Below are 16,431 nucleotides of genomic sequence, written 5' to 3' on the forward strand. Positions count from 1 at the left end.
CAACTTATATAAATAGCTTGGATGAAGGGACTGAAGGTATGGTTGCTAAATTTGCCGATGACAAAAAGATAGGTAGAAACTAAGTTGTGAAGAGGACGTAAGGAGGATACAAAGGAACAATGAGAGGGCAAAGATCTGGCAAATGGAGTATATTGTGAGCAAATGTGAAATTGTCCATTTTGGCAGGGGGAATAAAAAAAAAAAGCATATTATCTAAATGGCGAGAGATTGCAATGCTCCAAGATTCAGGGGGATCTGGTTATCTCAGTGCATGAATTACAAACAAGCTAGTATGCAAGTAGAGCAAATAATTAGGAAAGCTAGGAGAATGTTGTTGTTCGTTGCAAGGGGAATTGAATACAAAAATAGGGAGATTATTCTTCAGTTGTACAGGACATTGGTAAGACCATATCTGCGTTCAAGATTCGTATCATACTGCTTACAGTACTTGTATTGTACGGAGTACAGTATTCATATTATACTGCATACAGTATTTGTCTCCTTTCTTAAGGATGGGGGCCTGCTTAGTTAAATTGGCTGGACAGTTAGTTTGTGATACAGAACAAGGCCAATAGCACGGGTTCAATTCCCGTACCAGCTGAGGGTTTCATGAAGGCCCCACCTTCTCAACCTTGCCCCTTGCCCGAGGTGTGGTGATCCCTCAGGTTAAATTGCCATCAGTCAGCTCTCCCCCTCAAAGGGGAGCCTATGGTCACATGGGACAATGGTGACTTTACTTTTTATTTAAAGATGGATCTAAATATTTTGGCAGTTCACAGACTAGTACAAGGCAGGGCAGGCTGTCTTTTGAGGAAAGGCTGGACACGTTAGGCTTGTATCCACTGGAGTTTAGAAGAGCAATTTGATTAAAACTGTTAAGATCCTGAGGGATAATGACAGGATTGATGTGGAGAGGATACTTCCTCTTTTGGGAGAATCTAGAACTAGGGGTCAGTGTTTAAAGATACGTGGTTGCCCATTTAAGACAAAGATGAGGAGAACATTTTTTTTCTCAGGGTAGTTAGCCTTTAGAACTCCTTTCCTAAAAGGTGGTGGAAGCAGAGTCTTTGAATATTTTTAAGACGGGGCAAATACATCTTTGATAAAGGGGGTCAAAGTTTCAGGAACAGGTTACAAATCAGATCTTGCATGATCTTATTGAATAGCAGGACAAGTTCAAAGGATTAAGTCGCTGACTTCTGCTCCTAGTTTGTATGTCCGTAGCAACAGTTCGTAGAAAATAGTTTCTGAGGGCAGCAGGGTGACTCAGTGGTTAGCACTGCTGTCTGACGGCGCTGAGGTCCCAGGTTCGATCCCGGCTCTGGGTCACTGTTCGTGTGGAGTTTGCGTGGGTTTCGCCCCCACAACCCAAAGATGTGCAGGGTAGGTGGATTGGCCACACTAAATTGTCCCTTAATTGGAAAAAATGAATTGGGTACTCTGAATTTATATTTAAAAAAAGAAAATAGTTTCTGGAGTGGAGCCTATATTTTGCTTCCCTTCAGCTCGATTTAAATGTTTCATCTGATAAATGGCACCTCCGACCTGTGCAGCACAACCTCAGTACTGCACTGAAGTGTCAGCCTAGACAATCCGAAAGTAGAGCTCGAACACGCAATCTTCTGACTCCGAGATACTGCCACTGAGCCAAAGTCAATACCACAGGTATAAAACCAAAGTTGAGTGCAAAATTATTTTTCCTTCGTGTCAATACCACTGGAACATTTACAGTGCTCAGATTGAAGATGTCCAAATCACAAAAATGACGAATGCAATGTTTCATAGCAGCATTTTCTTGTTCACCCTTTGAGATGAAGATGACCATATTCATCATCCGGAGTATTTGATAGGGTTGCGGTGGCTATGCAGGTGACTGCGAAGCCCTGTGGGTTCTGTTGCAAATAGGACAAAATACCACAGATGACTTGAGTTTTGGCTGAGCTGTTGACTCGGAATTTCATCTCCTTGTATTTTTGCTCTGCTTCTGATGTGTGCTTGCTTTCAAAGAAGGCTGCACCATTTTTTATTTGATTGCGCCAGGTGCAGTGATCAAAGGCAAGTTTTATCCTGGACTCAAAGTCGATAGTAAAACTCCTAAGTGAAGCCCTCATTGTCGTGCTTCCTTTGACTGCCATGAGTATCAAGCATTCTGGCTATGTGACCAGTCCAACTCTGTGGTGACTTGTCTCAGTATGGCATGAATGTTTGGTATGCCAGCTCACAAGAGCATCTTAGGAGTCCCATATTCTGTTCTGCCACCTGATCTTCAAAAACCTCTGAAAGCAATGTAAGTAAAAGTAGTTGAGCTACTTGGAATGACGCTGGTATACAGTCCAAATCTTGTGGAGTATGGGAGGGGCAGAACACGTGCAGGAAGGTTTTACTGCACTCTGAACTGGCTCATCCTGTATTGGCCCTTATCTTCAGTTCCAAGTAGTTGTTAGCATGCGGCAGGTGTCACACCCTCAGCAACTGAGGGATTTGTCTTCCTGATATGTGAAGCTGGATTCTGGCAGCCTAGATGGATGAGACCAATTTAGGGTTCAATGGTCTTGAAGATGGGTCAGCACAAACCATTGTGGAATGTGTAGAGTTTGACAAGACTGTCCTGGTCACCCATTGCATCTGGAAAGCATCATAGTCAGTGTAGCGTAAAAGAATATTCCTGTAGTTCTAATTATATCTTTGAGTGCTACAGGTTTTGTGTTAGTGCCCTTTATTCCAAAACATGCAAACCTATGGAAATAGGAAAGACAAGCAGATTGAGCTGATATCATTAACCAAGTCGCTGGGTCAAAATCCTGGAACTCCCTCCCCAACAGCACTGGGGGTGTACCTACACACATTGCCTTCAGTGGTTCAAGAAGGCAGCTCACCACCACCTGCTCAAGAGCAATTAGGCATGGGCAATGAATGTTGGCTTAGACAGCGAAGCCCACATCCCATGAATTAATAAAAATTAATTTAGAAAAAGTGGATATAGTACCAATCCATTGCCATCCAAAGTTGTTTCTCATTCAAAAGTACAACTTCTAAGTTGCATTCCATCTCCTTTTAACCGAAATCAGTCCATTTGGCAATTTCAGAAGGAACATTCCTTTACAATACCAATTCATTGGATTGGATTGGTTTATTGTCATATGTACCGAGGTACAGTGAAAAGTATTTGTTCTGCGTGCAGCTCAGACAGATTATTCCCTGCATGAAAAGAAAATACATTATAGGGCAAACATAAAATACACAATGTAAATACATAGACACGGGCATCAGGTGAAGCATACAGGAGTGTAGTACTACTCAGCAGAAGATGTGTGAAGAAATCAGGTCAGTCCATAAGAGGGTCATTCAGGAGTCTGGTAACAGCGGGGAAGAAGCGGTTTTTGAATCTGTTAGTGCGTGTTCTCAGACTTCTGTACCTCCTGCCCGATGGAACAAGTTGGAAGAGTGAGCACGCCAGGTTGGGGGGGGGGTCTTTGATTATGCTGTCCACTTTCCCAAGGCAACGGGAGGTGTAGAAAAACAATCCTTTACAACCATCTGTTTTGTTAATTTCTGAATTTTGAAGCTTTGCCACTTGATTCTACCAATTTAAATTTCTAGCAACTTTTTTTCCCTGTTTTCATGAACAACAACAAATGTATCGCTTCTCGGCCTTTTGGCTAAGATCAAGCCCAAGATGAGGTGCAATCCCTTTTCTTGTCAGCTTGGATCTTGTATGTCTCTCGTGGAGACCATTGGATTGGATTGGATTTGTTTATTGCCACGTGTACCGAGGTACAGTGAAAAGTATTTTTCTGCGAGCCGCTTAACAGATCATTAAGTACATGGGAATAAAAGAAAATACATAATAGGGCAACACAACATATACAATGTAACTACATAAGCACTGGCATCGGATGAAGCATACAGGGTGTAGTGTTAATGAGGTCAGTCCATAAGAGGGTCATTTAGGAGTCTGGTGACAGTGGGGAAGAAGCTGTTTTTGAGTCTGTTCGTACGTGTTCTCAGACTTCTGTACCTCCTGCCCGATGGAAGAAGTTGGAAGAGTGAGTAAGCCGGGTGGGAGGGATCTTTGATTATGCTGCCCGCTTTCCCCAAGCAGCGGGAGGTGTAGATGGAGTCAATGGATGGGAGGCAGGTCCGTGTGATGGACTGGGCGGTGTTCACGACCCTCTGAAGTTTCTTGCGGTCCTGGGCTGAGCAGTTGCCATACCAGGCTGTGATGCAGCCCGATAGGATGCTTTCTGTGGTGCATCTGTAAAAGTTGGTAAGGGTTAACGTGGACATGCCGAATTTCCTTAGTTTCCTGAGGAAGTATAGGCGCTGTTGTGCTTTCTTGGTGGTAGTGTCGACGTGGGTGGACCAGGACAGATTTTTGGAGATGTGTACCCCTAGGAATTTGAAACTGCTAACCATCTCCACCCCGGCCCCCTTGATGCTGACAGGGATGTGTACAGTACTTTGCTTCCTGAAGTCAATGACCAGCTCTTTAGTTCTGCTGGCATTGAGGGAGAGATTGTTGTCGCTGCACCACTCCACTAGGTTCTCTATCTCCCTCCTGTATTCGAACTCGTCATTATTCGAGATCCGGCCCACTATGGTTGTATCGTCAGCAAACTTGTAGATGGAGTTGGAACCAAGTTTTACCACGCAGTCGTGTGTGCACAGGGAGTAGAGTAGGGGGCTAAGTACGCAGCCTTGCGGGGCGCCGGTGTTGAGGACTATTGTGGAGGAGGTGTTGTTGTTCATTCTTACTGATTGTGGTCTGTTGGTCAGAAAATCGAGGATCCAGTTGCAGAGTGGGGAGCCAAGTCTTAGGTTTTGGAGCTTTGATATGAGCTTGGCTGGGATTATGGTGTTGAAGGCGGAGCTGTAGTCAATAAATAGGAGTCTGATGTAGGAGTCCTTGTTTTCGACATGCTCTAGGGATGAGTGTAGGGCCAGGGAAACGGCATCTGATGTGGACCGGTTGCAACGGTATGCGAATTGCAGTGGATCAAGTATGGAGGTGATGCGCTTCATGATCAACCTCTCGAAGCACTTCATTACGACTGAAGTCAGGGCCACTGTACGGTAGTCATTGAGGCACGTTGCCTGGTTCTTCTTCGGTACCGGTATGATGGTGGTCTTCTTGAAGCAGGTGGGGACCTTGGAGTGGAGTAGGGACAGGTTAAAGATGTCTGCGAATACCTCTGCCAGCTGGTCCGCGCAGGCTCTGAGTGCACGACCAGGGATCCCGTCCGGGCCCGTCGCCTTCCGAGTGTCCACTTTCAGGAAGGCCAATCTGTCTTCGGAAGCTGTGATGGTGGGTATGGGTGAATTATGGGCTGCTGGGGCACTCGACAGCGGATTGTTGGTTACCTGCTCCAACCGAGCATAGAATGCATTGAGTTCATCGGGGAGGGGTGCGCTGCTGCCAGAGATACTGTTCGGCTTCGCTTTGTAGCCCGTTATGTTGTTTAGTCCTTGCCACATCCGCCGAGAGTCTGTCTGTGACTCTAGTTTGGTTTGATATTCTCTCTTGGCAGCTCGGATGGCTTTGCGGAGGTCGTACCTGGATTTCTTGTATAGGTCAGGGTCGTCAGTTTTGAACGCCTCAGCTCTGTCCTTCAGTAGGGGGTCAATCTCGTGATTGAGCCATGGTTTCCGGTTGGGGAATGCACGTACTGCTTTATTTGGCACGCAGTCGTCCACACATTTGCTGATGAAGTCTGTGACGGTGGTGGCATACTCATTTAAATTGGTCGCTGAGTTCTTAAATATGGACCAGTCCACTGTCTCTAAGCAGTCACGTAAGAGCTCTTCTGTCTCCTCGGACCAGCATTGCACAACCTTCTTAGCTGGATTCTCATGAATTGGTTTCAATTTGAATTTGAATTGTTCTTGGAGCAAATAATGAGCTGGATTAAGGGGTTGCCCTGTTCACTCTGCACGTTGGCTTTGTAACTTTAATGATGGGATAAAAAAACATTTAAAAAATGAAGAACAAATGTTTGATAAACAGGAATCCATAAAAACTGCGTTGACTTTTTCAGCTATATATATATATATATATATATTAGTGATCAGATCTTCCTTCAATTTCATCTAACAGCAGCTACAAATCACAGAATGGTGTATACCCCCATTGCTTTGATGGATGACTGTTCCAAGCAAGGAGATTAATTGTTCACTATTTTGACTGGGGTCATCTCATATATTAAGCCAAATCTTAGATTTGCAGATCCAATTGCAAATATTGTACATATAGTCACTGTTGGGGAAGGTGGGTGAAGGTACTGGCTTTGCAGGAAGCTCGCCTGGCCTGTCGAAACTAGACTCGATTGTCCTCAAATATTGAGGTTGTTTGATGACAGAGACTTCTCCATTTAAATCTGTCCAAGGTTGTTTTTCCTCATGTAGCGGGGTCCAACTTATAGGTTCTGAGATTTGCTTTCAGTATGTCTTTGTATCTGAGTTTGGAATGTCCTATGTTGCAGGTTCCGGTATTCAGATGACTATAGAATATCACCTATAGCATGTGGGAATTCTCTTGCACAAACCATATGACTGACCCAGCAAAACTGAGTTCTGATGAGCATGCTCTCAATACCAGATATGCAGCCTCTTGCAAGAACTTCGGTGTTTGACATTTTGACTTGCCACTCGGCTTGCAGATCAATCTTGAAATGAAATGAAAATCGCTTATTGTGACAAGTAGGCTTCAAATGAAGTTACTGTGAAAAGCCCCTAGTCGCCACATTCCGGCGCCTGTTCGGGGAGGCTGATACGGGAATTGAACCGTGCCTTGGTCTGCTTTCAAAGCCAGCAATTTAGCCCTGTGCTAAACAGCCCCTTAAGCAGCGAAGGTGAAGTGCATCTAGTTGCTTTATGTGACCGTGTGGATTTTCACAGCCATAGAGTAGTGATGTGAGAACCACTGCCTGGTAGACTTTGATATTTGTTTTGAGACAAACACCATGCTCTCCAAAGCCTTTAGGTGAGCATGTTCAATGCTGAGCTCTTGTCAGGTGATGTGTAATGTCAGTGGCGTAGTTGGAAAGGATACTCTTTTAATAGCAGAATTTCTGAACTAAGTTGTGAAGTTCAACTGATTCAGCCAACATCAACCAACACGCTAATCACAGAATAGTACTGCACAGATGAAGCCATGAGACCCATCAAGTCTGCATTAGCTCCTTCACAGAAAACCACCCTATTTGTCTATTCTATCAGCCTACCATTATTCTCTTGAACTCTACCATCTTCCCCACTGTTCCTCCAAGTTGTGTCATTTGCAAATTCTGAAATTGTGCCCCATACTCACAAGTCCAAATTATTAGTGTATAGCAAACACAGAAGTGGTTTTAGTACTGAACACACTGCACCTCCTTCTGAAAATTGGCCATTTATCACAATTCTCATGTCGATGCTCAGCTAAAATTGCATCCACGTTGCTACGTCCTCGCAAAAATTGCATCCATAATAATAATCTTTATTATTGTCACAAGTAGGCTTACATTAACACTGCAATGAAGTTACTGTGAAAAGCCCCTAGTACCCGACACCTGTTCGGTACACAGAGGATGAATTCAGAATGTCCAATTCACCTAACAAGCACGTCTTTCGGGACTTGTGGGAGGAAACGGGAGCACCCGGAGGAAATCCACGCAGACATGGGGAGAACGTGCAGACTCTTTACAGACAATGACACAAGAGGGAATCGAACCGGGCCCCTGGCGCTGAGAAACAACAGTGCTAACCACTGTGCTACCGTGCTGCCACTTCCCATTTTATCCCATGGGATTCAATTTTGCTAACAAGCCTGTCATGATATACACCAGTATATCATGGTGCAGATACACACACACTGATGGGATACACAGCAAGACCAATCAACACACACAACACCGCAGCCAATCACCAGTTAGAGCACACTGACTATAAAGACAGGGGGCTTCAGAGTTCCCGCTCATTCGGGATGCAGCCTCCTACTAAGACAGAGCTTACAGCTTACAGCACAGGTCCTCACCATGTGCTGAGTGCATAGACTGGTTCAGACAGGCATAGGTCTTTAGTTTAATCTAACATCGTGTTAACCCACAGTGAAAGTATGTTCAACAGTTTCTAGCTTAATAAAATAGTGTTGCACTATTTTAAGTGTTGGTGGCCTGTATGTGTTCCACGGATCCAGAACACCCAACACATCAAAGCCTATTATGCGGCACTTTATCAAACTCCTTTTGAAAGTCCATATGCAAACATCAACTGTACTGCTCTCAGTCACTCAATTACTTCATCAAAAAATGTAAATCAAATGAGTCAAACGCTATTTTCCCTTCACAAAGGTCCATGCTTATCCAAATACCTTTTATTTTCCTCCCGAATTCCTGTCTCTAAAAGCTTCTCCACCTCAGATATTATATTGAGTGACTGTAATTGCCAAATTTATCCTTCTCTCCCTTTTCTGAACAAGAATGCAACATTTGCAATACTCCAGCTCTATCCTTGTGTCTAAGGGGGAATGAAAATTGCAGTTGCAGCTCCACAATTACTATCATTTCCCTCAAAAGTTGTGTTTCTATTATCACCACAACATTCAGTCCTCATGTGGTTATTTGTGCCAGCAGCTCACCAACCTTATCATACATCTGGACTTATTCACCTTAGATGTGGCTAGCCTTTCTAAGTGGTCCTCTTTATTTTTATCTCATTCAGTATCCACCCTTAGGATTCCCTTATGTTAATCACCATCTATTTTAGTTCCGTTGCTCTGAAATCATTTTCCACTCCCACACACTTTTCATATTCAGTTCAATTTTCACTTGAACTACCAAGCTGTTGTTATCTATCATACATCCGCCTTCTCTGATTCATTCTACTCTCTATCTTCAATGTCTAGTGAGTCCTGACTTTGGTTGCCCTCCTGTCATCCCTTTTGGGAATGTACTGAAACTGTATCCAAAATATTTACTCTTTGAAGTTTGTCAATTATTACTTTTCTGCTTGCCAGTCTCAACTTACAAGGGTCAGACCGTTGCTCAATTTGCAAAATATCCCCCCTCTGGTAATGAGGAAGGTGGTGTCCTGAAAAGTGAACTGTCAACTGGTGGATATCATTGTGGGAAAACATCTCAGAAAAAGTGATCATAGTGTCAAGCGGTGTGTCATGAGTTTCAGAATAGTTATGGAGAAGGACAAAGAGCAATCTGAAGCATAGTTAATTAACCTCAGTAATTTCTCTGCAAATTTGTTTCTCTTCCTACTACCCACAATTTGGTAATCTAAAAATACACCAATGTGATGGTTCCTCCATTGCATCTTAACCCCAACCAAATAAATTTTGTCTTTGACCCTTCAAAAGCATTCACTCTTTCTAGTAGCGGAAGTAAAAGCCATCGCCCCTCCTTGTCTTTGTCATCTTTCCTGAATGTTCCTTATACTACCATCACTATTTTTGTATTATTATTGAGATTTCCCACCCCACTGTGACATCCTCTAATTGACCCATTTCATTCCAAAATTAGCAATGCTTCCCTCATTGGGCAAGAAACATTCTGAGCATGAAGCATCCAATCCTTCCTCCCTGTAAAGGTCACTTTTCTATTATTGCCATGACCTAATGTTCTCATGTGGTTATTCGTGCCTGTACCTCACAAACCCAATTAGCCACAATTTTTTGCATTTACACCCTTGCACTCCAAATTTAATCTAGACAACTTTGTATTTCCTATGATGCCAACCAATTCTGTATTAATTATAACTAGTGTCTCGCCCAACTCTGTGAACCTCTTTTTCCCTTTTGAATACTACATCTTGGTGCCCAATACCCTGCCACATTAGTTTAAGCTCTCCCTAGTAACACTAGTTAATCTGTTGGAAAGGACTTATTCCAGCTCCGTTCAGGTACAACTCGTCCATCTTGAACAGGTCCCTCCTTCCACAGAACTGATCTCAATTTCCAAGGTATCCAAAGCCTTGGCAGTGTCTAGCCACACATTAATCTTCTCACTGTGTAGCACTGTAAGCAATGCAAAGATCATCTCAATGTATATGGTATAGATCATAACATCTAACTCTTTCACTTCCTCCTCCACATCCCCCCACCCCCCTATCCCACACCCTCCTCAGCCAACACACATACACACAAACAACCTCTCAGTGATGTCCTTTACCCAGGCATCAGGGATCAAATACCTTCAATGGTATTTCCTGCTGAATAATGATTTGAGTTTCACACTTGCAAAGAATTCCTCTACTGCTTGGCTCTTCCTATTCTTCTAGATGGTCACCCACTTGCTATTTTTAACTCTCTAAGACGATGGGGTGACTACCTTCTGAAACCCTCAGTTCAGGAAACACTGAGCCACTAGTATGCCAAGCAGAGTCCAGCTGTTCCTCAAGTTCAGGAACTCTCAACTTGGGTTACAGCAACTGGAGGCACTTCCTGTTTAATTGAACCTCTGGTACAGAAAGTATTCTGAAGATCTCACATGGCACACCAACTGCAGGCTACAGGTCTCAGTGCCACCCATTCCAATTAGAAGGTGAAGAAAACGACTCCTTAGATACAAGGTGATTATTTAAGTAATTGCTGTCAATTAGGTCAGAATATTTTTAAAAAAAAAATAAATTTAGAGCACCCAATTATTATTATTTTTTTCCAATTAAGGGGAACTGAGCGTGGCCAATCCACCTAACCTGACATCTTTGGGTTGTGGGGGTGAAACCCATGCAGACATGGGGAGAATGTGCAAATCTACACGGACAGTGGCTCAGGGCTGGGATTCGAACCTGGGTCCTCAGCGCCGCAATCCCAGTGCTAACCACTGCGCCACATGCGTCCCCCAGGTGAGAACTATTTTAATGTATTAAAGCACACATATAGAAACATAGAAAAGAAACATAGAAAATAGGTGGAGTAGGCCCTTCGAGCCTGCACCACCATTCAATATGATCATGGCTGATCATGCAAATTCAGTGTCCCACTCCCGCTTTCCCTCCATACCCCCTTTTCATTCCTCAAAGCAAACTAAGCTGCTTTACTGGTTCTGTTCAGTTTCTGGTTCACTTTCAATTCAATGTAGTTGTTTCGCAGTAGTAACCCAGCTCTGTCTCCCCTATCTGCACCTTAGGTGAGTTGATTTGGAAAGATAAAGCCATAGAAATGTAAGTGCAGCAATGGGTCTAACATATCAATACACAAAACATGGGATGCCATTTATGGCAAACTCAGGACTGTGCTTTGACAATGGTTTTAAATTCAACAGAGCTGAAACATTCGAATCATATTATATATTAACCAGTATGGTAATCTTTACAGCAGGTGATATTAAAATACTTCCAGAAAAATATAGCTTGAATATTATTTAACACTGGAGGTATATTTTTAAATTGGTAATAGAAATGGCTTAATCCACCAGTAATAGACAAGGGGTCTTGCATCCAAAGACCTGCACAGCATTTATTGCTTCAGAGAACAACAAGAAATCCAAGATTTCAGTGCAACAAAGTGAGAAACAAATAAAGCGGAGCTTCTTGCGAATGTATGTCTGTAATAATGGTCAATCCTACTTTGAAGCTTCATGAAAACAACAAGTCAAAAGCAGAAGATTTGCAGATATTCAGATTAACTAAACTCAACCTCTGGACCCATTCTAGACCAAGCCACTACACAAAAACATGAAGTCAAAATCTCAATTACTTTCCAATGATCAGATTCTCATTGCAAGTATTATTCCTCACTGTTTAATCGCTAATCAACCTCGAGTGACATGACGGAAATGAGGAAGTTGCATTTGGACCACCTCGTTGTGTTGACACAACATTTCACCAAGCCACCTGGTCATCCAAAACAAGTCACTTAAATGGACAACCTGGCAGAATACATCAAGGAAAATGAGGGATGGGCAACAAATGTTGACCTTGACAGCAACACAGACATCCCATGAATGAATAATAAACAGCATCCAAGTTCAATACAGGTTGGAGAAATGAAAACACATTTCTTCTCTCAGGAGATTGACCAGAAAATTATAAAATTGTTTTAATGATAATACTGAAGGAAGCTTCTGATACAGATTTGCCAAAGTTAACAGAAGGTTATTGACCTGAAACATTAACTGTTTGTCTCCAAAGATGCTGCCAAACCTGTGAAGTACTTCCAGCACATTTAAAAAAATCACTGATTTGTCCAAGCTTTACTCGAATATCATCAGAATGTATCATTTCTGCGAGCTCAGAATGCTGATATCAAGGAGTTACAAAAAAAGAGTTTAAACCATTCACAAGCACCATATAGAAAGAACAATGTCAGAGACACCATGAGTGTATGTTAAGGCTCCTTACTTTAGCAGTTGCGTCAATCTCTTTTTGCCTCTTCTCATTGACAACGTCATCAGCTTTGTCCTTTTCAAATTCTTTCTGACAGCGATTTAGCAACAGCTTGCGAAAATTTACTGAGGCTCCTGGCTTATCTGACATCGGGACCTTCAGCTATGGACAGAAATGAGTATCTTCATATAAATATATGGCAGTCTCACACCCTTTATAAACATGACTTCAAGGTCAAAACTGTAATCAATTTCTACCATTATATTCAGCTATCGATGCAAGATTAGTGGAAGCCCAAATGCTATCCTTCTTTCTAAAAAAGATTACGACTCATACTGGGGCGTGAATGATTTAGTCTAACCGATATACAGCAATTTGTGGAAACATTCAGCAGCTTTACTTTGATGCTCACGTGAATGGCAGTCCAGTGCAAATCTACATCATGTTTCTCTTTGAGTTACACTACAAATAACATTTCTGTCCTTAGCAGAAAACAATCTATTGTTGAATAGTTCTCATCTAGTGGGCAGCAGGGTAGCACAGTGGTTAGCACAGTTGCTTCATGGCTCCAGGGTCGCAGGTTCGATTCCCGGCTTGGGTCACTGTCTGAGTCTGCACGTTTTCCTGTGGCTGAGTGGGTTTCCCCCGGATGCTCCGGTTTCCTCCCACAGTCCAAAAGATGTGGTCAGGTGGATTGGCCATGCTGAATTGCCCTGAGTGTCCAAAAAAGATTGGGCGGGGTTACTGGGTTACAGGGATATGGTGGAGGTGTGGGCTTGGGTACGATGCTCTTTCCACGGGCCAGTGCAGACCAGATGGGCCAAATGGCCTCCTTCTGCACTGTAAATTATATGATTCTAATTCTATGATTCTATTATAGGAAAATTTCCAACATAGGAGTTTGCAGTACTCAGGGTATCCCAATAGGATAGATTGCAATAGGTCAATGTCGAGCTACTTTGAAGCTTCATGAAAACAAAAAGTCAAAAGCAGAAGATTTGCAGATATTCAGATTAACTAAACTCAACCTCTGGACTCATTCTAGACCAAGCCACTATACAAAAACATGAAGTCAAAATCTCAATTACTTTCCAATGATCAGATTCTCATCGCAAGTATTATTCCTCACTGTTTAATCGTTAATCAACCTCGAGTGACATAAACCTAAGTTTAATTTAGGACTCATTATTTCACTCAATTGTTTTCTTCTCTCCTATATACAATCTTCAGATACCTGTGTTGTATGCAGGCAGGAGCATGGCTCTGCTCACCAGCAGAGCCCTTTTCCCTTAAGCAAAGAGACAGTAAAGTAAGCATTTTGACATTAAAACAGAATTTAAAATGTTGTGCCTACTACACCGGGTATAGTCCACAATAACCAAAGGGAAATGCAGATCTGCAATTTTTTAAAACTGTCACAATCTGTCTGCATTTGCAAAATGCACACACGCTTGTTAACTTACCATTGTGAGGCAGCGACACATATTGGCATATGCTACTGAGAAATTCGGTTCATCGATAGCTTTCTCAAACACCAAGTCAATAACTCCCTTTAGCCGCTCCTCTGTATCAATTGTTAGCTCCTGAACCTGCTTCATCAATTGTTGAAACATTTGTGGAGTCAGCTTGTTCAGGATGCTCCGTACTCGTCGGAATAGTTCCTGGATTGAGTAGAAAAGGTGATTCAATAATAGAAGCCAAATGAGGGAAGATTTGGTGGTATTAATTCAACAAAATAATAAGAATTACTTCTAACCTCATTAACATACCTGAATTGCAAAGCTTTACAATGCAGTAACAAAGATGATACTAAACAATTTACTGATCACTTTCCTGTTGAGGTTTTACCCCACACTGAGAAACATGATGCTGTAGACCCCATTATATATTGACAATGTTAATATGTAGATTGATTATATTCAGAAGACAAATTCAACACAAGGCTATTTATAACGACGCAATCTTCTATATTTTAAATGACAAATCTTCAAGTATTGGTCTCCAAATCTACTGTATATACTTCCAGGGCCTGTCACTACAAGGTTTAATTTTCCTTCACTGATAGCACACCTTTCCACATGACAGTACAGAAAGAAAAAATAAATTAAACACACTCACTCAGTACCAACTATATTCCAATGCAAGACTGTAATTTAGCCTATGGATACTTCTTTTCATGAAATCATGCATGCCACTTAACTGAATTACCAGCTCCCAAGTCAATGCCACATACAGTTAACTTCAAATGAAATCAATAATTTTGAGCAAGCAATGCTAAAATAACAAACCAAATTGTTCACAAATTACCTGCTCAAAAAGTGGCATGTAGGATATATTGTAGACAGCAGCCGTGACTCGGTTGTAACCGGCCTGCCGCTTGACCAACTCCGCACCCAGGTCCTGGTAGATCCTCAACACATTTCCCTCCCAGGTGCACTTTTTCATCTGCTTCGCCCACCTGAATAACTTCTCCATGTCGAGAAAACGATACAGCTGCACCACAATTGCCCTCAGCGGCTCACCTACCTTCGGCCTCCTCCTTAGTGCTCTGTCCGCTCGATCCACCTCGGAGTGGGGGGCAGCAGTCAAAGACCCTCTCCCCCCATCAATCTCTCCAACATACTTGTCACATACTTTGCTGCCTGCGTTCCCTCGATCCCTTTAGGCAGCCACTTGATCGGGAGATTCTGCCTCCTGGAGCGGTTCTCGAGATCTTCCACCTTCTCCCACCATCGCTTATGGCTATCCCCGCCTCCGACAAGGCCAGCCGGTCCTCATGCTTGCCCATCGACTCCCCCACTTTCCAGTGCCAGACCCTGTACCTCCAGATTCTGCTCCACTCTCTTGATACCCGCCCTAAGCAGCTCCACCATCCTTGTCCTCTGAGGCCTCCTGCCTCTGGAACATCGCATTCTAAAAGTCCACTAGTTGCTCAGTAGGCCACTGGGTGGGTAACGACGCACCAGCATCTTCTGCCATATTTTCCTGTGTTGCACCACAAATAAGCTCTCGCCTAGGCTGCTGCATTCCTCGTCTGATAAGCCATAAACCGGCCCCACCAATGGAACACTTCTATTCCTCATGCACCTTCCATGAACAACCACACCTTTAATCGGGCGAAAAAGGACCAGAAATTCCACCTCGAGCAGGAGCCACCAAACGTGCAACCACTCACTCCATGGCTGCTGCCGGAAGTCTCCATGGCAGCCATCGGAAGTAGTAAATAGGATATTTTAATAACCCTATTGCAAAAGAGAGACAGACAGAAAGCAAGAAAACAAATCTAGCACCTCCATGCTTTTAAGAGACACGTGCCCTGAATGGTGTGGTATCGTCTCCCCCCACTTCCATCTTGCACACAAGTATTTGGGGGTCAATCAGAAAAAAGGCGCAACAATAGTCTTATTTGTGCGAACAAGTTGATTGAATGACGTATTTATGAGCCTCTGTCTGGCACTCATGAGGAACTGAGTGTTACTTTTCCTCATATGATCTTCTGTATGTTGCCAATCCAAATATTTTGGGCTGAACAGCAGACCCACTCGACAATTAGATTTTTTTTTATCAGCTACCTGGAATTCTACTGAAACCAAGAGATTCTTTATTAATGCTCAGCTGAGACAACAATTTGTCACAAAATTTGTCTTTAAATGCATGCTCCTAAATTAACCTACATTTGTTGGTCTGTCAAATGATGTACTTTTCCTCTGAGGAGCCATTTCTATTAACCACCTTTTTATTAACAATTTGAGAGCGCAACTGAGTCCACTCGCACAAAAAGATAGAATTATCAGAACATGACACAGGAAGATTTGAAATGTATTTCTTTTTTCAACACAATATGCTGTTCATCAAATAGGAAAAATGCAGTGATTGCAAATAACCAAACAATTGACTGAGTTGAAATGGAGTTACTTTTCTCTTCACAGAAATATTTTTTATTTATACAGGTTATTAAAAATTTGTCAGCAGCCATGTTCCACCTTTCCCTCAGCAAGTAGCTCATTCAGTCAGGCCCTGGGCGATTTGCCAAAATCAGTCATATGGAAAGAGGGAAGCTGAGATCATTCTTCTTAGAGCAGAGAAGGTTAAGAGATGTTCAAAAACTGAGTAGAAATG

General features: G+C 42.7%; 1 protein-coding gene across 24 annotated transcripts in view; it reads right to left on the reverse strand.

Moving 5' to 3' along the window:
- eif4g3b (eukaryotic translation initiation factor 4 gamma, 3b) overlaps positions 1 to 16,431 on the reverse strand; it is a 480,107-nt gene that overhangs the window by 115,292 nt on the left and 348,384 nt on the right. For all 24 annotated transcript variants that reach the window (XM_072478533.1, XM_072478532.1, XM_072478530.1 and 21 more), the window contains 2 exons: positions 13,776 to 13,973; positions 12,328 to 12,474 (listed from right to left, as the gene is read on the reverse strand). In XM_072478533.1, the coding sequence (XP_072334634.1) occupies positions 12,328 to 12,474; positions 13,776 to 13,973 (345 nt within the window). The remainder of the gene's footprint in view (positions 1 to 12,327; positions 12,475 to 13,775; positions 13,974 to 16,431) is intronic.

Source organism: Scyliorhinus torazame, chromosome 16, assembly GCF_047496885.1.
Source record: "Scyliorhinus torazame isolate Kashiwa2021f chromosome 16, sScyTor2.1, whole genome shotgun sequence".
Lineage (NCBI taxonomy): Eukaryota > Metazoa > Chordata > Chondrichthyes > Carcharhiniformes > Scyliorhinidae > Scyliorhinus > Scyliorhinus torazame.